The sequence below is a fragment of the Capsicum annuum genome, chromosome 3 (genome assembly GCF_002878395.1).
Source record: "Capsicum annuum cultivar UCD-10X-F1 chromosome 3, UCD10Xv1.1, whole genome shotgun sequence".
NCBI lineage: Eukaryota > Viridiplantae > Streptophyta > Magnoliopsida > Solanales > Solanaceae > Capsicum > Capsicum annuum.
In genome coordinates this window covers 34,206,433-34,230,935 of record NC_061113.1, presented here as the reverse complement: position 1 = coordinate 34,230,935, position 24,503 = coordinate 34,206,433, and the positions used below count along the sequence as shown (strand labels likewise).

Genomic DNA, 24,503 nt, shown 5'->3' with positions numbered 1-24,503 from the left:
AAAAAGAACCTAAATCACATGTAAATTTCAGTATGTATTGGAAAACATGCAATGTCTCAGTGCATTAAACTTATGTATCGGATTCACTTCAAAACATGTAATTCATGCCTTTGATAAATGTTTTCTTTTTGTAACTTGCTTTCTTTTCTACTTTGTAGATACAACAATAACCTTTATGACTACTACCAGTAGCCTCCCGTAATTTCTTCTTCATATTCGGATAAATTTGAAGAAAAAAGTTAATGGAGATTGTAAATTTGAAAATAAATTAGCACGATTGTTAATGGAGAATTTGAAAATTTGAAAAAAGTTAATTACGATTGTAACTTTGAAAACAAATTAACAAATTTGTAAAAAAAGTTATGAAAACAAATTAACCTCCAAATAAATTTTAGGAAAAAAGTTAATGGAGGTTGTAATTGGAAGTTGAAGTTTGAATATGTTGAAGTAGTGGATGATAAGTTGATTATACGATTGTAATTGTTGAATTAATAAATTTGTCAAATATTTTACCATGATTTTGGGCGAGTTTTAAGGAGTAGGAGGCACAAAAATAGGGTGAGTTGTAATGTATCAATAAATGTTAGGGTTTTATGAGTTAGACGGTTTTTTTGTAATATATTTAGTAAGATGGTATTTAAAGTAATATAGAAAAATTAAGATGTTGACTTATGTAATTTAGAAGTGGAGGATGATAGGTGTATGATATTTAATTTTTAAAGTTGTAAAAATGATGAAATGATATTTTGACCCACCACTTTTACAACTTTTCTCATTTTTTTTATCCTAACCCTAAAAATTAAATGAAAAAGAAAATTAATGAGTATATAACAAAATAATTTTGGAAAGTGCCTACTGTGCCAATTTTTCCCTACTAACACCCTCTTATCTTTCAAAGAGAAACTTTTCTATGGGAGTTCAAATTAGTCAGATCTCACCATGAATATCAATCAATGAGTAAAAAAACAAACAAAATAGCTACTCTCACATGTGCAGTTAGAAATGCACATGTCCTATGACCTATATATATAGTCCACTAGTCCAGCCTCACATAAATTCATCTAAAACACAATTGGCCTGAGGAGACAGAGTAGTGAGTAGTGAGTAGTGAGTAATATTTCTTATCAATTTTATCTGAAAGCTCCATTCTAACTAAAGAAGAAGCTAACATGCTGAGAATAGCTTCAAGGTTAGTATACTGACTTCCACCAATCTTTCTAACAACTTAGTCTAGCCAAATCCAGATTATACTTTAGTAACTTGAGGATAAGTATAATTTTATTATATGCATATATGAAAGCAACGGTTCAGTTGAATTTGTATGACTCGTTATAAATGGACAAATGACTACTATATCAGATGTTGTTTCTCTCTTCTATGTTCTTATAATTGGAAATGGTCAATATTAATCAAAATATAGGGGCATTCAATTGGTGCAAGTCAAGGCTGATCGGATACAATATGGTGGGGCCGTTTCACGGACCCTGCATATAGAGGGAGTTTCAGTGCATCGGATTGCCTTTAAGGCTGGCTTGGTAATTAATAAAGTTGCTAGCATGTGATGAGAAGGTTATGTGTTTAAGCCGTGAAAATAGCCTCTGACAAAATGTCAAGTAAAACTATATAAAATAAACCTTTGTGGTGCATGCGGCCCTTTCTTAGATGACTGAACCCATGCATACGAAAAACTTTAATGCACCAATTTTTTTATTTTTTTTTCAATTGGTGCAGTCCAATAATTTAATTAGGATTATATGAATCGTGGCCCATAGCAATGACATTTCGGTTTTGTTTCATTTTCTATCGTATTGTTCACTTCATCTTTACATCTCATTTTTTGTTTTCTTCTTTTTAACTTTTAACTCATAGGGGCTGCAGCATCATCACTTCCAAATCCTTGCAGCTGCTTCAAACGATCACTAAGGAGTTCTCTACTCACATTGAGAGGTGTGTTTTTTCCTCTCTCTCACACCTACACATACATGTTGCGCTTTATGTAACACGTATCGGTACGAGAGTTAAATTATTTAATTGGAGGCCTTTGATCATGATACTCTAATTGTGATTTTTTTTTTAATTTCTGAATAATGATATTTAAAAATAAAAGTTATTTTTGAAATTTTTATGAGTAATTTGAAGTAACAAAAAACAAAAATAGTTTTTCGATAATTTTCAAAATTCTGAAAATTTTAAAATTCAATTTCAAGTGAAATTCCGGAGTTTTGTATCGTGTTTTTCCAATTTCAACTTTGAAAAAAGAAGTACAAAAATTTTCTATACCCAATTGCTTACATTGTGAATTCAGATGTAAAATTTTAAAACAATGAAGCCGGCGGGGGAGGGTTTTGCTTACTGTTGCGCCTCCCTTCTTTGCTTACACTCTTTTTTCTTTTTCTTTTTTATCATAGTACATACGTATATGAAAACTTGTTTTATTTATAAAATATCTAATGAAATCGTGCTAAATAATTCAAGAACGAAAGTTTTCATATGATAATTAAGAGTACATCTAAATTGACATATTTTAAGTAATTTTAATTCAAAAATGACATTTTAAGTATCATTAAAATGTTTGAATAAATTTAAAAAATGTTTATAACCGCTTAATTTTAAGCTAAAATGCTAAAAATGCGTCAAAGGTCATAAGTTAGAAATATCAATTTATGGCTTTTGACTTAAAATACTAAAAATAAACTAAAAACTATAAGTTAGAATTTCTAATTTATGACTTTTGGCTTATAAGTCAAAAACCAAAAGTCAATCTAAATTGACACTAAATGGGTGTTTGAATTGAATTATTTTTAGATGTTTTTAGTTTTTAAGTATTTTTTTTTAAAATTTTGGTGGTGTTTGAGAAAGTTGGAAAGTGCTTTTAAGCACTCATTTTAGGTTTAAAAAGTGTTAAAATAAGTCAAAAGTAGGATGATATCAATTTATGACTTTTGATTTTTAGGTTATAAGCTACTTTCTAAAAACCAATTCAAGCAACCCTTAAATCAGATTAGGACGTGGAAAAAAAAAAGTCTAATAGATACTCCAACTTTTATATTTACTTGTCAATTATATTAAAATATATTTCCAACAATATTTGTCAAGTTTAAAAAATTAATAAATAATTTATTTATTTTATTATTAATTATTAATAGGTGATATAATAAAATTATTCCTATCATGTAATATTTCTTAATTAATGTATCAAGTAAATAATAAATATATTGAACGAAGGGAGTAAAATAAGTGTGCAAAGAAATATAATTAAAATGTCACATGACCGTTGATGTTATTGGACCGACAAATATGATAAGATTGCATGTCAGGTATCGTAGTTTGTGCAGTGAAAACAAGGAGCACTATAATTTTTTAATCATATGCCATATGGAATATAAAAACTTAAGATTCATTAAGATGCGCATAAATTTGGCATGACTCTCTGATCCTCCTACCACTTTAAAAATTTTAAAATGTTAGAGATTCGACATCTCGATTTATTAAATAGAGTATTGCAGCAGTAATAGAGTAGTAGTATATTTCATATTACTTCAACGTGATTCTCAATAGTGTTTCAAAGATAAATAATGAAGGCAGGCAATTGAAATTTGAGCAAATACGTGTGAAATAGCAGAATTTGTTACATTGGGACAAAACTTTTTCTATTAATTTACTCCTCCCTTCGTTTATTTTCAGTTATTTCCTCAATTTCATTTTACTTAATTCCTAATTTTTATATTCAAATGTAATTTACTTATTCAATTTATGAAGAAAATTTTTTTATAATGTTTTTTATTTTTATTCTTAATATTGAATAATTACATAAAATAAATTTAAAATTTCATAACATTATTAATAAAATCAGTTTAGTAAAATACACATCTAATTTAATATTTTTTTAAGGAATATGTGAGTTGACACGGTCCAAATAAAATGAAGTGGAAGACTAAAGTTGCATCAATATCTAATTAAAATATCATATATGAATTTCATGGGTTGACACTCCCGGCTTCCAGCGAAAAATATTTACCATCCAAAAGGAGGAGAAATTAGGGTCTTTTTTCTAATTAATAAAAGGACAATATATGACTTGAGTGAACATTCGATTGAATCAAAGTGATTTATACCGTGGGGCTCTTTTTACCTGATGAGTTGGAACAAAACCGTTGAATTATTTATTGAATACATATTTAACTTAGGCTTTTAATAATAACCACCAAAGGAAATCATCAAATTTTGGCCAAATTAACATTTATATATTCTTAATTTTGTTTTCATATTTTAAGATCCACTATCGGAGGATGGTGATTCCTGGAAATTTAGTAGTGTTTCTTCTAAGTACTCTGATAACAAGATTCCAATTTTATTGACCCAATTCGTACACTTTTACTTGTCGTTTATACAAATTTGAAATTAAGCAATTTTGTGTATCTAATTAGGAAATTAGAAGGCAAAGTAGCACTAATCACAGGGGCAGCAAGTGGCGTTGGCAAAGAAACTGCTGCAAAATTTATCAATAACGGGGCCAAAGTGGTGATAGCAGATGTACAAAAGGAGCTTGGCCAAGAAACGGCCTCTGAACTCGGACCAAACGCATCCTTTGTGTTCTGCGATGTCACGAAAGAATCAGACGTCTCCAACGCGGTGGATTTTGCAGTCTCTAGTCATGGACAACTCGATGTTATGTACAATAATGCAGGTTTGATTAGAGGCGAATTCAGAATATAAACAATGCACACAACTAAAATGCTAACAAGTACTAGCTAGGAGTACTATTTTTACCGGCTTATTTATTCCTAATATTTATCGTACAGACCAACTCATCCTTCATCCTTCATTTGTTTATCTAGTTTTAACTTACATAGAGATTAAAAAAATAAAGAAGATTATTGAATTTTGTGGTATTGAACTAAAGATACGTAAAATTTTCTAAAATATTATTTTATCTGTTGGTCTTAAGCATGTCATATAAAAAGTTGAAATTAGATATATATTTTTAAAAGGTTTAAAAACTAAAAGAAACAAATTAAAAGGGAGGTAGTAATTAACTTATCATTACATCAGTTTTAAATTTATTTATTTTTCACATGTCAGTATGTAACATTTTGACTGTTTGTTAAATTCTGAATCCCTCTCCGTACGTAGGTGTTGCTTGTCGTACTCCACGGAATATAGCTGACCTTGACCTTGATACATTCGACCGGATCATGGCTATCAATGTGCGAGGGGCGATAGCAGGAATTAAGCACGCGGCTCGAGTGATGATCCCACGGAAAACCGGTTCCATATTATGCACAGCTAGTGTCACAGGGTTGATGGGAGGTCTAGCGCAGCCCACATATTCAACAACCAAAGCCTGTGTGATCGGAATCATGAGATCAGTAACAGCAGAGCTATGCCAAAATGGAATCAGAATCAATTGCATATCACCCTTTGCAATTCCAACCCCCTTCTATATCGATGAAATGAAAGCGTACTACCCGGGTGTAGAACCTCAAGTTCTTGTTAAAATGTTGCATCGCACGAGTGAGTTGAAAGGAGCATACTGTGAGCCTATTGATGTGGCTAATGCTGCTGTGTTCTTGGCTAGTGATGATGCTAAGTATGTTAGTGGTCATAACTTGGTGATAGATGGAGGTTTCACCACCTATAAAAGTTTAAACTTCCCCACGTCTGATCAAGAATAGCATTCCTTCCTTTTCAATGTAAGTGTCATGGTTTGATTGGACACCAAATTTAAGAAATAAAATGTGACATTTGAATTTTGTGATTTTAAATTAAAAATGTTTGTAATTTTTTTATGATCTTAAATTTGCCCCCAATATAAAAACATAATAAATAGAAAAAAGAGTCTCTTTTTGAGACAAAAATTTAAAAACATAATAATAGTAAGACGCTTAAATGGGAGTAACCGTCTTCAAAGATGTTATCAGCAGTCTGTCGGGCACTTTGATAGTTTTCAAATGCCCAAATGCAATTCTTCTTCATCACCACTAATGCTTCAGTTGAAAACTGATTGTCAAGTTTGTTCTAATGGGAATTCATGAAATTGTCATTTTATTTGCAAATGCAGATGCTCCTTGTGATGTGTTTCAATGCTTTAATTTCTTGAATAGAGTTGTACTCCCAACCAAGTATATCTCTATCTCTATGTTTATCTCTAATCTATATTTGTATCTCTAATTTCTAATCTCTAATGTCGTTTGGTAGGCTGTATTAAATAAAATAATCCATGGATTAAAATTTAGTCCAGCCATATACAATGTTTGGTTGCCAATTTAAATTCAATCCCACCTAATACATGGATAGCTAATACACAATAGAGTGTATTATCTTATACCTAATAAACCATGGGATTACGTATTCATGGCTTAATAATACATGGATAATAGAATTAAATAACTCAACTACCCCTCAATTCTTTTTATTAAAATTTCTTTTAGTTCCATTTTAAATTTAATCACTACAAATTTGATTGTTATGTTACATTTAATTTGCCAACCTCTTTTTACTTTGTGTATGCGAATCAAGTGCTTAAATATCATTTATTCCCTTATGTTGGTTGATAGCTTCGAATGTGAATTACATTTATGCTATTTTGTAATTGTTCAATTTACAGATGGATTAATTTAAACGGAAAAGATTATTGTCAAATAAAGAAATAATTTGAAAATCTAAAACTATATTATCAACAATCCGTGATGTTCTTACATAGTGTGCTTTACATTTTAAAAAAAATATCTCTCTATAATATGATAATTATTTATTCTTTTAATTTTTTCTCGATTAAATAGACTCAATTTTTTTTTAAAAAGAAATAAATGATCAACTAAGCGGAGTGAGAATAATTATACATATCTTACCTTTTCTATAAGATCGCGTAAAGGGTGAGCAATTTGACTAGTTAAATGAAGTAAAAAAATCCCATTAAAAATTAAGGGTATAATTGTAAAGAATATTTTGTAGAGTTTTAAAATACATGATGTATCTAGTTTTTAATAAAATGAACCAAATACTTGATAAAAAATAATCCATGTATTACTAATCCCTACATTACTAATTCCTGTATTGCTAATCCCTGTATTGTTAATCCATGGATAACTTCTCTTTGTACCAAATGACTCCTGAAGGTGTGAAGGGATCTCAAAAATATGCTTGAAATCGTTGTCTTTAATTAAATGTCTCTGTTTTAAACAAAATCATCTATTCATTTTTTTCTTCACTAATTAATTAACTATTTATTTAAAAATTAAAATGTGTTGAAATATATGATAAATTAATATTAGTAAATTTTCTTTTACCTTAGTTAAATGAAAAATGAATCTTAAAATAGATGGTAAGGAAAATCCTATAAGTTGATTCACTTTAGGACCGGTACAAAATTAGAGATTCTATTTTACTACGACCAACATGCACGATGCCCACTTTGTAAATATATTGTTTCTCAACGAACTCCGATAGAGAATCATTAGAAATGACTTCTACACCGAGCAAAATTAAGACCCCCTAGAATATATGGTAAGAAAAAAATATGAAATTAAGTACTCATAAAATATATTAAAACCCCCTAGAATATAAAATTATTATTATTATTATCTTATATTTAATACTTAGATAAATAATATTTAGATATGTTTTATAATATTTAAATGTTAAAAGAGATAAATTTATAAAAGGAAAAAACTCTATTTGGAAGAGTAAAATTCATATATAATCTAAATATTAAATATATATATATATAAAGAGAGAGAGAGAGAGATAGATAGATAGTATTATTAAAATATATTTTATAATATTAAACAGGATAAGTTATTAATATTTAGAGTTCATTTAGAACTCTTCAATCAGTGTCGAAGTCAAAATTTTCACGGGTTCACAAGTGAACATACGAACTAATCAAAGAGGGTTCAATATATACTTATATACATAAAAATAATTTTAACCATGTAGATGTAGTATAATTTTTCCCCAAAGGGAATTCGGATGAACCCCTTATGTAAAGGGTAGCTCCCCTGTCTTCAATATTAGGTTCTAGTTTCAAGTTAATGATAATTTTTTTATTACTAGTTTAGTGTACGTTCTTTGCACATGTATATCACGTCAAAATTTTCGATCAAAATATTTTAATTAAAGAAAATACAGGAGAAATTATTAAAAGAGGAGAACCCATTGACATGTTGATTTTTAGCTATTAACACAACTAAAGCAACTAATATAGCATCTTACTACATTATAAAGTTTCCAAAGCCATAATTGTGACTTCTAAGATGAAGCTATTACAATTACATGATTTAATATATTTTTGTTCGATATGTCCCTAATAACCTTTAATAAAAAATAATATTTAAATTTTTATATACTGTTAAAAGTTAAATTCAAATGAATCATATAGGAGAAATAAACATGAAAGAATTTTAAGGCCAAAAAGACTCTTATATTGATAACTCGCAAGTCACACCTACAAAAGATTTATTATGATCCAGATTCTTTATTATGATCCAGATTCTTCTTCTTTGTTGTATTCATCAAAATATTTTTATTTTATCATTTTTAGTCAACGAATTAGTTGAAATAATTTGATAACTTATAGGAAAATTACGAAGATGACAAAAAAAAAAGGAAGAATAAGAATAAGAATGGAAGTGACCTCATAATGCATCAAACACATCATTAAATATAGGTATCAAGCACGCCTTTCTCCTTGTCTCTCTTCCTCTATATGCTCACCACCAATGACAATATCCTGCCATATATACTAACTATGAACATGTAAGAGTTAGCACAACAAAATTTTACAACTTCAAATCTAACTAAATGACAGATTAAAAATATGAACCTGACATAGAGATGTTTTCATATGACTATATATAAATTTCATGTCTACTCCATTTAATAATCTATAATTTCGAAAAGTTAATCAATTAATGACCAAAGAAATTGTGTACTATCTAATTTTTCATAGAAGATGTTTGTTCATAGTTAAGAAAAAAATTTAAAGTAAATGTTTTATAAAATACAACAAAAGAGAATCAAATCGAACTTACCAACCGAAATAAATTATAACTCATTAAAACTAAGTAAATAAGAACAATACAAAAAATTTAAAAATTTCAATATTCAATACAATGCATAGATCAATTATAATTCTTAATAAAAAACTACTACTCCTACTAATATATAAAAGACTTTATGCATGAGTCATTTAATATAATTAATTTTTGCCTGATTCTGTCATATTTCTGCTCAAATAAATTTTACAATGATAGAATTGTAAAAAAAAAAATCCACTCAGCTCTTTTATCTCTAATCTAGCTATGTGACGAACCAAACACTATTTTCAATGGACATATACGTATGTACGTTTCATAGGATCAGTTATATGAAAGTAGTTTAAGAGAATCTTACAGTTGATGTTGATGGTAAGGTGTAATTGTTCTACTAAAAGAGAAAAAAATTAGATGATGATAATAATAAATGCAAGAAGAAGACTTGAATCAAAATCATCAAATTAAGAGAAAAATATATAGAAGTAGAAAAGGGGTATGTTTTTATAAAGTTTGACCCAAAATATTACTCCTTAAATAAGATTCTAATTTATACTAAGGTAAAATTTGAATTGATTTAGAAGTGTTAAATATCATTTTATTTAATTTGGGTAGACTTTAGTTATACAAGGAAATCTAAACAAAAGCATATATAAGCACAAGTCTTAACTTCCAAATCCAAACCAAATATGGATTGAATTTTTCTTCTAATTTTTTGTTTAATGTTTGTATTTTATTATTGGAAAAATACTAAAAAGACGATTTTATCTAAAGTAAAAATTTTTAATAAAAGACAAAAAGTTCAAATAACTTTTATAAGGTCTTCACACTTTTAATATATTATAGATTTTAGATATAGATATAAATTATAAATTATTGATAACAATTGGATTATAGATATAGATCTTCACATTTTTAATATATTATAGATAAAATCTAATAAAATTTAAATATTTAAATATATCAAATCTTTTAATTCAAAATTTTTAGTACAATATTTATAACCTTATCCTAAAAAAGGCCACATAGCTTTCTTTTGGTTTTAAATTAAAACGTGTGTAATCTTTTTATTATCTTAAATTTGCCATGTTGGAATATAAATACACAATAAATATAAAAAAGAGTCTCTTTTTGAGACAGAAATTTAAAAGGATAATAATAGTAAGACGCTTAAATGGGAGTAACCTCTACAAAGATGTTATCAGCAGTGTGTCGGGCAGCTTGATAGTTTTCAAATGCCCAAATGCAACTCTTCTTCATCACCACTAATGCTTCAGTTGGATTGTCCAAGTTTGTTCTAATGGGAATTCATGAATTGGCATTTTATTTGCAAATGCAGATTGTCATTGTGATGAGTTTCAATGCATTAATTTCTTGAATAAAGTTGTACTCCCAACCAAGTATCACTACTAGAAATTACCCCTATGGTGACGGTTGCAAAACCGTGGCAATAGACCAAAAAATCGTTGCCATAGACCTATCCCAACGGTTCTGCAACAGTCCCATAGGTGGGCGTCTCAATAGGTCTATGGCAACGGTTGTTGCAATGCTTGTCTTAACCATCGCCATAGGCGGAGCTATGGTGAAGGTTTCTGACAACCGTCGCCATAGATAGACCTATTGCGACGGTTATCTTTTGACTTATTGAGACGCCTATTTTCGTCTATTGCAACGGTTACGAACCTTCGTAATAGATGCTATTGCAATTGTTACTAACCGTTGCAATAGCACCTATTGCGATGCTTTTGTTATTCTACTGCAACGCATTTTGACTACCTATTACAACTATTTCATTGCTTATTGTAACGCCTAATTTCATCTATTGCAACGACATTAAACTGTTGCAATAGCGTCTATTGCGACGACATTAAACCGTTGCAATGTCTATTGCGACGACATTAAACTGTTGCAATGGCACCTATTGCGACACTTTTGTTATTCTGTTGCAACGCTTTTTGACTACCTATTGCAATGGTATATTGATCTATTGCAACAACGATATTTCCACGTGTTATTAAATTGAATCAATTTATATAAATAGTCGTATTAATATAAATTTTTATTTACATACATTATAAATAATAACACTATATACACATCGCAAAACAAAATCATTCATTAATAATCCCTTAATTCAAAATATGCAACAAACTAGTAATTTAAACCAAAAAGTAAAATGCAATCAAGTCCAAATGATTAGCTAAGTTTTTTACATACTAGCAAGTCAAGTCGCGATAAGTTTCAAAAAATTCAACACAAAACTATTGATATTAGAGCATTTACACACAACCCAAAAAACTTCTCAAGTAAGGTCAACGTCTTCATCATTTTCTTCATCTCTTTCTTCATTTTGGACACCTATATAAAAAGAGAACAAACAAGGAATGCATCAGCACAGATTCACCAGCTTCACAAGTCATAGCAATCAAAATCAAATTCAGTTATATATGCAATTCACAGAGCACAATCATTTTTGAAATTTAAAGCACAAAAAACAACAGAGGAAGAAGCATTTAAGGAACCGAATTAAATGAAAAGTCTTAACTTCTTGACAACAATTCTCAAGGTCAACTACCAAGTAATGTAACAAAATCCACTGAAAATGTAACAGTAAGATATATATATATATAAAACAGACATATCTGAATTCTGATCGATCAATGAATATAACTATCAGAAAGCATGTGTAGTAGCAGAAATAGAGACAGTACTAAAAGGATCATCATGGAGCAAAATAGTAGGGGTGTTGCACACTTTCTTGGAAGAGCTAACACCACCAACACTTGGAGCTGTAAGTACTGCTTTATATTGTATATAGTCTTTAATTCTGATTTTTACTTGGAGCTTTTGAAGGGGTATGTAACTAAATGTTATTCTTAATTATCTGTGGGTACTAAAAGGATTTCTTTTTGGATCAGTGACATGGCTGAAAAATCTAGTTATTGGGGATGCTGCTCCCTTTAGAGTTATTCAAGACTCTGACAAATTACTTGGGTATGTATTATTATCACCTAACTAAATAGGACGCTTATAATTGCGATCATGCTATATCAACTCTTACCAACAACATCATAAAGTTTGATAAAACTGTCCCATAAAGTTATGCTGAATGATTTCCAAATGGCATTTAACATGTCTCATGTGTATGCACACAGTTTTTCTGCTTGCACATTTATTAGAGCACATCAGATTTTCTTTTCTTTTCCATTTCAGACTCGTTTTCCTTTACAATGGTTCAAAACAGCTATCAGAATCAGGAATCCATCTAATTCAAGGTAATTCCAACATAACTACTCATATGCACGTGTATATTTAGGCGTGGAAAACCGGCAAATCCATAAGAGAACATCTTACTAATATCCACAACTAAACCATTTACAAGAAGCAACGGATATAATAGCTGAATACATACCGCATAAAGGGTGAAAATATTAGAAATACCAACATAGGAATACTAAATAGTACCAACACAAAAATCCTAGCTGGAAACCATAAGACAGAAACACTCTTCCTTCTAATCCACTACCCATAATCCACCAAACACAAAAAATCCCACACCTTCACCATAACCCACACCTTCACCATAAGAAAGAAACAATCTTCCTCTAAGCCACCATCTATATAATTCACCAGAAACAAATACAGCTACAATTCTAAACACTCAACAACATCAAAACATACCCAGTATAATAAAAAAAATAGCATCAAAACATACCTGTATACTCAACAACATCAAAACATACCCAGTATCAAAAACAATCTTGATTGTTACTACCAAAAGATAAAGAAATGGAAACTGACCTTGATTGTTACTACCAACAGATGAACGGTTTATTGGTTGATTAGCAAATGCTTTTCTTGATGAATGCACATTGAATCCTAGTATATTAGGATCAAGTGTTAATCCTGGATTTAGACACTAAAGTTGTGCAATGATGTTCATTGTAACTTCTCGCTCAATGACATATCTTTTATCATTCATTCTTTGTTGCATCCTCTTTTCTAGCTCATCCAATCTTTTATCCACCAGTTCATCAGCTTTTGAAGAGGATCCAGAATCAGTTGCTTTCTGTTTCAAAAAGAGTCTTGGTAACACCGCGTTCGAGTAGTCTTACTCGACCAGGATGAGCAGGCCCCATAACTGTTGTGAATGCATCAGTTGATTGAGGATCATCTTTACTTTGTTGAGTCTCTACTCTCTCCATTTCAACCTACATATCATATTCAAGAGCAAGTAAATTTAGTTGATTCAATATTTAGGAAAACAATGATTTTGATCAATTTTGAAATAGAAAATTTCATACTATTTTGCTTGTAATCTTTTCAGATGTGTCCTTATATAATCGATCAGGTTTCCTTCTTCTAGTAGCCACAAAGAAATCCTTATTCGACAAAGCACCAGAATTTTCCATCTTTTTTTCCTAGTTACATACAAGTCATCATTAAAATATTTTCAAGTAAACTCAACAAGTTCATAGTAACAATATGAAAAAACAACAAACCTCGCGGATTAAAGCAAAACTTGTTTTGCCTATAGTATGCGGATACTTAAACTTTTTCCTGTTTTCTTTGTTAGTCTTGGAAGTATCCTGCAAGTCAATATTTATGAATAAGTTTTTAATAAAAAAATCGAGGCAGTGCAGGTTTAAACACACAGAATTTAATGTCTTATATCGAAAGGAAGCACAATGTAAAAAGAAAGATCAGGCGTGATGAATTCAATGTTGATTGCATGTTAACAATAATATAATAGTTGTCCATATTGATATCATACCTCAGCTTCTTTGGAATTTCAATACTTAAGGAGATCCTTAAATACAGGTTCTGGAACAGAGGTAGGCCTTTTTGCCCTTCGAATTTCATCATTGGTGTAGGCATAAAAATGATTTTTCTTGAGTCTGAACTTATACCCTCTAAACGCAACATCAATTGATCTCATAGCCCAATCTTTTCCATTGTTGGGAATGTCATATTTCTCCTATAATTTGATTGAATTGGGTTAGTGTAAAAACAGTGAAAAACATTCACGTAGAAATCAAAATATTGAGAACTTAGAACCTGAATATAGCTCCACATATCATCGTGTGTCTTCAACTTTGTCTAACTAAGATTAACAGGACAAAATGTCCCATTCCTTGCCAATGTGCCAAGAAAACTGAAAAATTCAGTGACCACTGATTTAGTTGGACCAATAGGCTGGTTCAGCTCATTTAGCATTATCAGTTGACGGCCTGTCCGTCCATGTACTGCTTGCAATTATGTAGCTCCTCTTTTTCTTTTATTATTTGAAGGGCCTACAATAATATCAACAACAAACTTACTGAAATGCAGAAATTTTTTTAAAATAGTATGAACTAAAATATATATATTCTTTCCTTCTCCAGATTGTTTATTTTCTTCTAAATTAAAAAGTTGTGACTAATCTTGCTTCACTCGTTCAACTGTGGGTTGTGATGCACGAATGGTGGAGACTGATAATTCTTGTCGCACTTGTTCCTCTACTGGTGCTGCAAGAGAGGTGAAATACAGAGACACCTGTTGCACTTGTTCTGATACTTGAGATATAGCTGGCACCTGTTTCACTTGTTCTGCTACTTGAGATATAGGTGGAATTTTGTTTGACTTCTCATTCTGCTTTGATTCTTTTCCTTTGCATTTATGTAGTTTGTGTTCTTCTTCTTCTTCTTCTTCTTCTTCTTCTTCTTCTTTTTGTGTTCTAGTATTTGTTTATTTCGTAGAGCTGCTAGTGATCCAACTGAAAGAAAGTTTTTAGCTTTCTGATGATTTCTCGAATACCCTTGTTGATTCATGATTCTTTAAGTCTCTGTAAGATCAAGAGCAAAAATATAATGTCAAGCTGGTTAAACCATAAAATCTTATCAAGAACACACAAGCACCAAGCAGATGACTGTAATGACAGAGTAAACTTGCTACAGAAGACAGGAAAAGGCACTGTAGTGTCATCTATTGCATCTAAGACATAAACTCATTTTCTAGCCAGTCAGCTATAAATACACCTGATCCTGCAGCAGTAATTTATAATAGAACTTGTTGTTGTGTTTGTTTCCTGAGGATGATGCCTATCCATACTTCTATATACAATGATCCTGCATCAGTAATTTCTTATATACAATGATCTACAGTCAGCTGGTGCATTACCGGACTTAATCCTACAGCAGTAATTTATAATAGAACTTGATGTTTTCTTTGTTTCCTGAGGATGATGCCTATCCATACTTCTATATACAAAATGACCCGGAAGCAGTAATTTCTTGTATACAATGATCTATAGTCAGCTGGTGGATTACCGGACTTGATCCTGTGGCAGTAATTTATAATAGAACTTGTTGTTATGTTTGTTTCCTGAGGATGATGCCTATCCATACTTCAGTATTGTTGTGAAAGGTTTTATGCACTTCATTCTATGGCTTTATCTACAGTTGGCTAATATTTCTATATGGCTAATTTTTAGCACATAGATTTTCACCTTAGTAAACACCACAAAGAAAGCACCATAAGGGAAGACATGCAGTGATGTGGACATAGAAAATTGTTTCTTTCTAAAAGCAACAAAATGCAGTGATGCCTAATGGACATAAGCTTGCACAAAAACCTAAGTAGGATACAAAACTTGGCACTAAATTGATTGAATTATTTAAGAACTATGGGGTACTCTAAGGCGCTTCAAACAAATATTCAGCCATACTTGAATAGTTCTTTAACTTATAGAAGTTGGTATTCCGTCCGATTAATTTAAAATGGCATTCCATTGCTGCAACTTGCAGGTTCTTCAATGTTTTTATTTGCATATTTGTTAATTTCCTCATTTATCATATGTACAAGGAGAAATTCATCAGTCACTAGAGCTTCCAGTGAAGAATAATTACAAAGGATTTATGAAAATTGAATCCACCATTCAGTGAAATAGAGCGAAATGGCTATCACCTATCATGGTTGGCATCAAAATATATTTTCTTGGAGAAGAAACTTACCAAATGAGAATCAGAATACTGAACCAGCAATGATATATAGTGGCAGCTGTTGGTATGAGAAGAGCCGTATAGAAATATTTTGTAACACATGGAAAGAGCATTCCACTAAAATTTCAAGAAGCGTTTACCTGTGGTATTGTTTTCGTATGAAATTGAGCTATTTCTCTCAGTGAGGTAAGTTGAGGCTCCAATCCAGGCAGAATTTGTCTAAAGAGTAGTACCCTACAAGTGTTTTTTTACGTTGAGTCAACAATCAAATAATCGCTTGAGCTGTACTTGAAAGCTTACTAGTTACAACAAAATTCAATGTATATTGGATAGATATCTAGCAAATAATTCAAAGACATAAAAAAACTATGTGTAACTTCTTACACTTTCTTGTTCATTCTAGCTTCTCAATGAGGAAATCAATCACATACAAAGAATACCATCTCTAAATGAGCAATTTGCACATAGAGGTCAGCAGCTGGCAGGCACCAAATAAAATGTGAAGCTACTATGAATGGTTTCATTTTAAGTCAACTCAATTTTTTCACAAATTCAACATTCTTTATAGTTTGTCCCATTGTTTATAACAGCTCCATAGATATACTCCAATTAATGCTTCTTACCTGATGTTGGTAGTTGATGTAGCTTCCTTCAACAAAAATAACCAAAGATCACCACCACTGCTTAAAACTATACAACTGTAACACAATAAAAACCAAAGCTCAGTGTTTGTTCTCGATAAAGATAAAACAAACTTATCATACCCCTAACATACCTGAAATGGATATCTTGAAAGAACGACTGCCAGATTAGAAGAAACTCATACTGTTACACAGTAAATTGAATCCTGTGAAAGAAATGAAAGAGCAAATACTGAGACGTAATGTTCTCTCTATATTGAAAATTAAAGTGATCAACTTTCTAAACAAGCATGGATATAAACAACAACAACAACAAACCCAGTGTATTCCCACTTTGTGGGGTCTGGGGGGGGGTAAGATGTACGCAGTCCATACCTCTACCTCTGATGAAGTAGAAAGGCTGTTTCCGAAAGACCCCCGGCTCAAGTTACGAGATATCAAACAAACACATAGTACAGCACAGAAGCAGATGACATAACATAGATACTGCAGCCATAAGGAATATAAAACAGAGTAAAGCAGGAATGCAGGAATATAAAGCAGAGGAAAGCACACAGATTCGTAACAAACATAGAACACGGAACACTGAACAGAACATTGAATACGGAATCATACCAGGAATACACCCCCACCAATTACCTCCCTACATTAGCGACCCGAACAGGCCCTAATCCTCTGCCGTAATTCGCGTCTTCCAGACCTTCCTATCTAGGGTCATGTCCTCGGTAAGCTGTAACTGTTCCATGTCCCGCCTAATCACCTCACCCCAGTACTTCTTCGGTCTACCCCTACCCCGTCTAAAACCATCCAACGCTAGCCTCTCACACCTACGGACCGGGGCATCCATGCCCCTCCTCTTCACGTGTCCGAACCATCTCAATCGTGCTTCCCGCATCTTACACTCCACTGAAGTCACCCCAACCTTCTCCCGGATAGTCTCATTCCGAGCTCTATCCCTTCGGGTCAGTCCACACATCCAGCGCAACATCCGCATTTCTGCCACCTTCATTCTTTGGGTGTGGGAGTTCTTAACTGGCCAACACTCCGCTCCATACAGCAAGGCCGGACGGACTACCACCCTATAGAATTTACCTTTAAGCTTGGGCGGCACCTTCTTATCACACAGCACCCCCGATGCAAGTTTCCACTTCATCCATCCCGCCCCGATACGGTGCGAGACATCCTCGTCAATCTCACCGTTACTCTGGATCACGGACCCGAGGTACTTGAACTTATCCCTTTTCTTTACCTCCTGCGCTTCTTTACCTCCAAGCATGGATATAAAACATGTATGAAAAGAAAATTTAACACACACAAAAAAAAAACTAATGATGAGCATATATTTAAAATAACTTCTTGTCTAATCATCTGCCTCCATCCAATCCCAATCAGTATCCTCGTCTTTCGATGTTTCCACAACTATATCTTCTGAATGTTTTTCAGTGGATGAAATATCAACAACAACAACAACAGATCCATCTTCTCTTGACCATCTAAAGTCACTCTCATCTAATCTAGTTGAGGTACCAAGGTCATCATTAGGCTCCCTCCAAAATGTTTCTCCTATATTAGGGCAATTCTCTTCCTCTAGATCATACAAATCATTAGGGACTTTATTTCTTGCATAATAAAAATCTTTATCAATTGGATCCGTAACATAAAAAACTTGATAAACTTATGATGCCAACACAAAAGGATCATCTTGACTGCACAACTTGTTGAAGTATACCCGAGTTAACCCATACTCATCTACTTCATTCTGATGCCAATCACATCTAAATAATACAACACTAAAACTACCATAGTAATCAATCTCAATGATATCTTGAATGACTCCATAATAAACCACCCCTCCATCTATGGGATTTTGGTCTCTTGCACTAGCAAAACTATTAGTTGTTGTTGATAAAGTCACTCCACTATTCTGAGTCTTGCGTGGGGCATCTCTATTTTTTGTATGAAATCGATATCCATTGATGAAATATGCGCTAGATAGCCATTTTAAATGAAGGGATACTTCAATATTTTTAACTCTCTCTTCAAACCAACTGCTGAATTCACGACTATGATTCCTTGCTCTTAACCAGACATTGGATATAGTATGATTACTCAATGAATTCTTATGTTCCCTGCAATCAAGAATATTGAAAAATTAATTACTAAGTCGTTATAAATAGATGTTTATGTGTCTTATCATACACAAATAAATGAAGTTTAATATGTAAATATCTTACTCGATGAACTTTTCCACTTCTTCATCTTCTGTGTTAAAAAGGACATATCGATGTGCTTCATAACGTAACTTTGCATCCATAAAAAAGGTGCAATCTTTTTTCTTCTCACATCCAATTAGATGACCATTCTTAGGGAATATAGGGGACAAATTCAGAATGGATTCCTCCTCTTCAGTTTGGTACCTACTAAATCACGTCTTCCCACCATCATGTAGGTATCTTGAACAAAAAATCAAGCACTCTTCAACCAAACAACCTTCTGCTATTGATGCTTTTGGATATGATCTATTACGAACGAGCCCCTTAAGGTTACATAGGGCATCTCAATGGAATACATCCAACGAAGATGAATAGGACCCCCAAGCTTAATTTCATTTACTAAATGAACAGGCAAATGTAATATTATATCAAAAAATGCTGGATGGAAAATCATTTCAAGGTTAAATGTAATTTCACCAATTTCAAACTCCAGTTTTTCAAGATCTCTTGGCCTAATTACCTTACTACATATGGATCTAAAAATATTGCACAACCTAATTAATGTCAATGCAACATTCTTAGGTAGCACTTTTCTAACAGCAACCTGTAGCAAGTGATGTATTATAAAATGAGCATCATGACTTTTGTACCCTGATATCTTCATCTCCTTCATATGCACGCGATCTGATATATTTAAAGCACACCCTTTAGGTAATTTGACATTTTTCAAGATGCTGCAAAATAATTTTTTCTGTTTCGGTTCCATGGAGAATGAAGATTGAGCCAAACTTATATTTCTGTTACTATCTTCTACCGGTTGTAGCTCCTCCCGTATTCCCATTTCTTGTAAGTCATATCTAGAATTTACATGATCCTTTGACTTTCCATCTATCTCCAATAAATTCCCAAGCAAACTATCACATATATTCTTTTTTATGTGCATTGGATCAAGATTGTTCCTCAATTTGTTATCCGGCCAATATGGCAATTAAAAAAAAATAGATCTTTGATTCCAGGGACCCTTATTATCTTGAGACCTTTTCTTTTTGCCCTTTCTAAAAACATTGTTGAATTCACGCAACTCTTCAAGCACTTCTATACCCGACAAAGGATGGGTGCGGGTCTATGTTCCTCCTTACCATTAAATGACTTTTTTATCTTTTCGCAGTGGATGATCAAGTGGCAAAAATCTCTGATGACCCAAATAACACATCTTTCGACTATGTTTAAGATATTGAAAGCATATGCTATGATTGCAAGTAGGGCATGCGAATTTTCCCTTAGTGCTCCATCCTGAAAGCATTGCTAATGTTGGAAAATCACTAACTCTCATATTAAGGTTGCACACATTTTGCATGTTTGTTTGGTTTCAGCATCATATGTATCTATTCCAGATTTCCATAGTTCATTTAATTAATCAAGCAGTGGTTGAAAATACACATCAATATTATTTCCAGGAGAAAATGGGCCTGAAATGATCATTGACAACATAAGATACTCCGGCTTCATGCAAATCCATGGTGATAAATTATAGTTCATCAGCATAACAGGTCACGTGCTATGAGAAATACTCATGGTTCGAAATGGATTGAAACCATCACTCGAGAGACCCAACCTAATATTACGAGGATCTCTAGAGAAGTCTGGATACAAATGATCAAAATCCTTCCATGCTTCGCCATCAGTGGGATGCCTTAGATTTCTATCATTCGGTCATTCATTAGCATGCCATTTCCTTGCAACAGCTGTTTCAGGACACATGAACATCCTCTGAAGCCTAGGCTTTAAGGAAAACTATCATAAAACCTTTGCAGGAATTTTAGAGCTTGCATTGGTTGAGGTACCACCAACACTCTTCCATCTAGAAGTCCCACATACAGAACAAATCTCAGCTTTCTCATTGTCCTTCCAGAATAACTGCAATCATTAGGGCATGCATGTAATTTTTCATAATCAAGACCTAAATCTCTTATCACATTTTTGGCCTTATTGAAAGACTCTGGTATCTGAGCAAAGGGAAAAGCCTCTTTTATCAATACTAAGAGATCTAAAAATGCTGCATTACTCAACTCATGAAATGATTTAAATAAGAACAACCGAATGGTGAAACTCTGCTTACTAAAATTCTCACACCCCAAATATAAATGTTGTTTTCCTTTCTCCAATAATTTAAAAAATTTAGTTGCATCTTCAGGTAATCGCTCTCCAACTCCTTCTCCATGACTCAATTCAGTATCTACATTTCTAAACATATCATGAAGTAGTCTATCAATATCATCACGCATATTAGAACCTTCATCATCATTGATTGGATGATGTGTGTTTCTCGAGGAAGCGCTTTCTCCATGGAAAGTTCATTTGGTGTAACTAGAAAGAAACCCTCTAGAAAACAAGTGATCCTCCACCACATCTCTATAACACCAATATTGATTTTTGCAATCTCTACAAGGACATAATATCTCATTTCCTTGAGCAGCTCATTCAAACACCTTTTCAAGAAAATATTTCACTCCACGCTCGAACTCATCAGACCATATTAAACAATTCATCTAACTTTTGTCTTTACTATCCATTAAGATCCTACATAACACAACGAACTCACAAAAATTATGATTCATGCTAAGCTAAAATATGAACATTGTCAACCACGTAAAACGGGTAACCAAGAAAATTGCACAAAAATTTTAACAAGTTTAACAGAGATAAGTAATCCATACTAAGAACACTTCACTGAATAGAACACTTCACATAATTCAAAAGACATAAAGTAAAACCCAAAATCCCCAAAAATTAGGTCAAATAGAAGAATAAACTAACCTAAAAATCCACAAAATGAAGCAATTGAAGTGCAAATTTTTTTTTTTGTAGAGAAACTGCCCGTTCAATAATAGTTTGATAAATTCATGTACATATTTCCCAGTCTACAGAACATATAAGCTTCTAAGACAATAGATCTAAGGAGATCACTAATATTTAGGCAGGCAATTAAGCATTAGTAGTACCAAGAATATGTAGAAATAATGCAAGGCAAACTGTAAGAATTACATAAGATTTGGCATTGATTTGAGTAATGACATCAAGCCCTCTCTCCACAACTTCTTCATGAACAATGTCAACACTTCTTTTCATGTTCTCTGATAGCTTCAAAGTGAAAAACTCCACGATAGATCTAGCTGTTTTAAATGTCACCCTGCCAATCACATCAAGCACGCACCTCTATTGCTTGGAACTATCAATGTTGACGACACACTAGGATCAAGAACCTCTGGGAACATTCTTGTTTAATGAACTTGTTGTTAATGTTAAATCTGTTTGTTTTCTAACAGGGTAGGTTGTTTTTGATGTATTTGTTGTCCTATTTTGGTGATGTATTGGTGATTTACCTTTCTTCTCCTTCCTTGCAGAAGCAGTATCTCTTGATCTTGTTTCATTCTTTTTGCCTTTGGCTAAGAATATATTTTACAGCTTTTTGAATGAATTAAAATTATGAAGAGGCTTCATCATTATGTTTTTTTATTGTTAGAAAAAACAACAGGTATTTTGTAGCGAGACCTCTATTATGGCCTTTTTATGGACAAATCAATTACATCTAAAGATGGTGTGAAGTATTACGCTCCAAACCAGTCTGCACGGTAGTTTGGCATAACACAGGTCGTGCCTCTCCCTCCTAATTGGCTGTCTGCCAATATATCATCACTTGGCACAATAATTTTCTGTTTAGTAAATGATATCCAAAAAAGTGGATTCAAGGTTTGTCCAATTGAAGGAAAAATTTTCATTTGTCAATTTTGATGGCAATCCTAAATGTATTCCATCGTTTAAGTCATGTTGGTCGAATTATATAGGTAAAACTTGAACTAAATCGTCTGATGAAATCCATGCTAGAATTTTTTCAGATATTCATGTACCTGCAAGTTTGATGCGACAAAAGACTTCCAAGCCAGAGATTTTAGAATACAATGCACAGATTACTGAAGAACAAGCAACTAAAAAAAGGGGAAACATAGGTATGATGATAAGCTTAAACAACTATGTATGGTAAAATCATTACATTCTATATATACTTTTGCCTTTAATTGGTTCTTGTTGTCCGTAAAAGATTGCCAAATTCAATATCTTGGATATATTTGATTACTTTCCATCTCATAAAGAAACTTGTTCACATTTCTTTAAATGTTTGTATATTTTTTTTCTCTTTCTTGAAAACTCTATTTCACAGCAACAAAAGTTTTGAAGTGAAAAAGAAAAACGAGAGGCATTCTAGGAAGGTAGAGAGGGAAAGGAACAGATTCCTGGATGTAAGTTGAACCCTTGAAGCCAAAGTTTATGTTTTCTTTAACTCATTATATTTGCTACTTTTGTGGGTCAATATCTACTCTTTAATAGAACAAAAGGAAAATATTGTCCATCACTATATGTTACCAGAGATGTTACATTTTATGTCCTAACTTGTCGAAAGTTGGAAGTGAAATGGTTGAGGTCCTTATTCAAACCAGGAGGTGATGGGTTCAAGCCGTGGAAATAGCTTCGGGCAAGGTAAGGCTGAGCACAAATAGATCCTGTGGTCTGACCCTTCCGCGGACCAAAATTAAGACTTTTTTATACCAGTCTGAATATGAAACAAAAGGAGAAGAAAAATATAAAACTTATAGCTTTGAGGTAAAGAGTCAATGACCTTGAACTACTATTTGAGTCTCTATAGGTTTCTTGACGTGGATGTAGAAAAAACGAAACTTCTGCTGGTCAAATCTAGTCCCAACAGTACCCATCATTCTATCCATAACCTTATCAACAAAATTTAAACCACCCACCTCCTCAATCTCACTCTTATTTTCAATCCCATAACCCCTTAATATCCCATCTATTAGAGCCTGCGAGACTCTAACCACAGAATTGGTAAATTCCTCAGATCTTGTAATTTTAGATAAATGCTTCAAACTCCTAGGAAGTTCATCAAAATTAGACTGCAAAACCTCCTGTAAATCCTTAGACACAACACTAACAGCTTTAGAAGAATCAGAAACCCATAATTTAGAAACCCAAAAAACTAAACGCACGCCAAATTCAAGGAAAAACATAACACCCACAATCAAAATTAGAGAAATTAACAACAAATGTAGCTAAAATATAGAAAACCCACAAGCAAGTAATCTCAAAAGAACAATGATACATACAATTAGTGAAAACCCCACAAACGGAGCAGGAAAAACGGGGGTCCAAAAGACGTTAATTTTCACTAATTGCAAAAATCAACAGAACATACATACCTCAAACAAAATTAGCCCTAATTTTCTTCTTTTTCCAAGAAAATACCGGCAGCTCAGTACCGGCACTGGCAGCTTCCAAGAAATTCAAATGTTGAAATCGCACTTTTACAGCCGTCGTTTAAGTGTTGAAATGTTTAAGTGAATGAGCATATTGGATCAGAGTAGGTTTAAATGTTGAAATATTTTAGTATTAAAATATTTTCTTATTGGCGGACTTGATAAAATTTTCCTTATAAGTGTTGCAATAGTTTCTTTTATTTATCTATTGCAACACTTAATGTCTAAGGCAGCGATTATAGTGTTAAGTTGTAGCTAACAGAATAATTATTTTCGGCAACGCTTGCAACCGTTGCAATAGACCACCTATTGC

General features: G+C 32.4%; 1 protein-coding gene and 1 pseudogene across 1 annotated transcript; one reads left to right on the top strand and one right to left on the bottom strand.

Annotated features, from left to right (window-relative positions):
- The first annotated feature begins 886 nt into the window (after nucleotides 1-886).
- LOC107866394 (secoisolariciresinol dehydrogenase) lies at nucleotides 887-5,799 on the top strand. The gene is made up of 4 exons (XM_016712477.2): nucleotides 887-1,189; nucleotides 1,870-1,947; nucleotides 4,428-4,687; nucleotides 5,134-5,799. The coding sequence occupies exons 1-4, from the start codon at nucleotides 1,170-1,172 to the stop codon at nucleotides 5,673-5,675; spliced, it is 900 nt and encodes a 299-aa protein (XP_016567963.2). The 5' UTR covers nucleotides 887-1,169; the 3' UTR covers nucleotides 5,676-5,799.
- A 5,325-nt stretch (nucleotides 5,800-11,124) lies between these two features.
- Nucleotides 11,125-24,017, bottom strand: LOC107863972 (annotated as a pseudogene).
- Nucleotides 24,018-24,503: the final 486 nt, after the last annotated feature.

Bases quoted from the DNA above. Each gene is read 5' to 3' on its own strand.
- LOC107866394 (XM_016712477.2), top strand. From the start codon at position 1,170: ATGCTGAGAATAGCTTCAAG. The intron at 1,190-1,869 runs GTTAGTATACTG...TTTAACTCATAG, and splicing joins ATGCTGAGAATAGCTTCAAG to GGGCTGCAGCATCATCACTT. The intron at 1,948-4,427 runs GTGTGTTTTTTC...GTATCTAATTAG, and splicing joins TTCTCTACTCACATTGAGAG to GAAATTAGAAGGCAAAGTAG.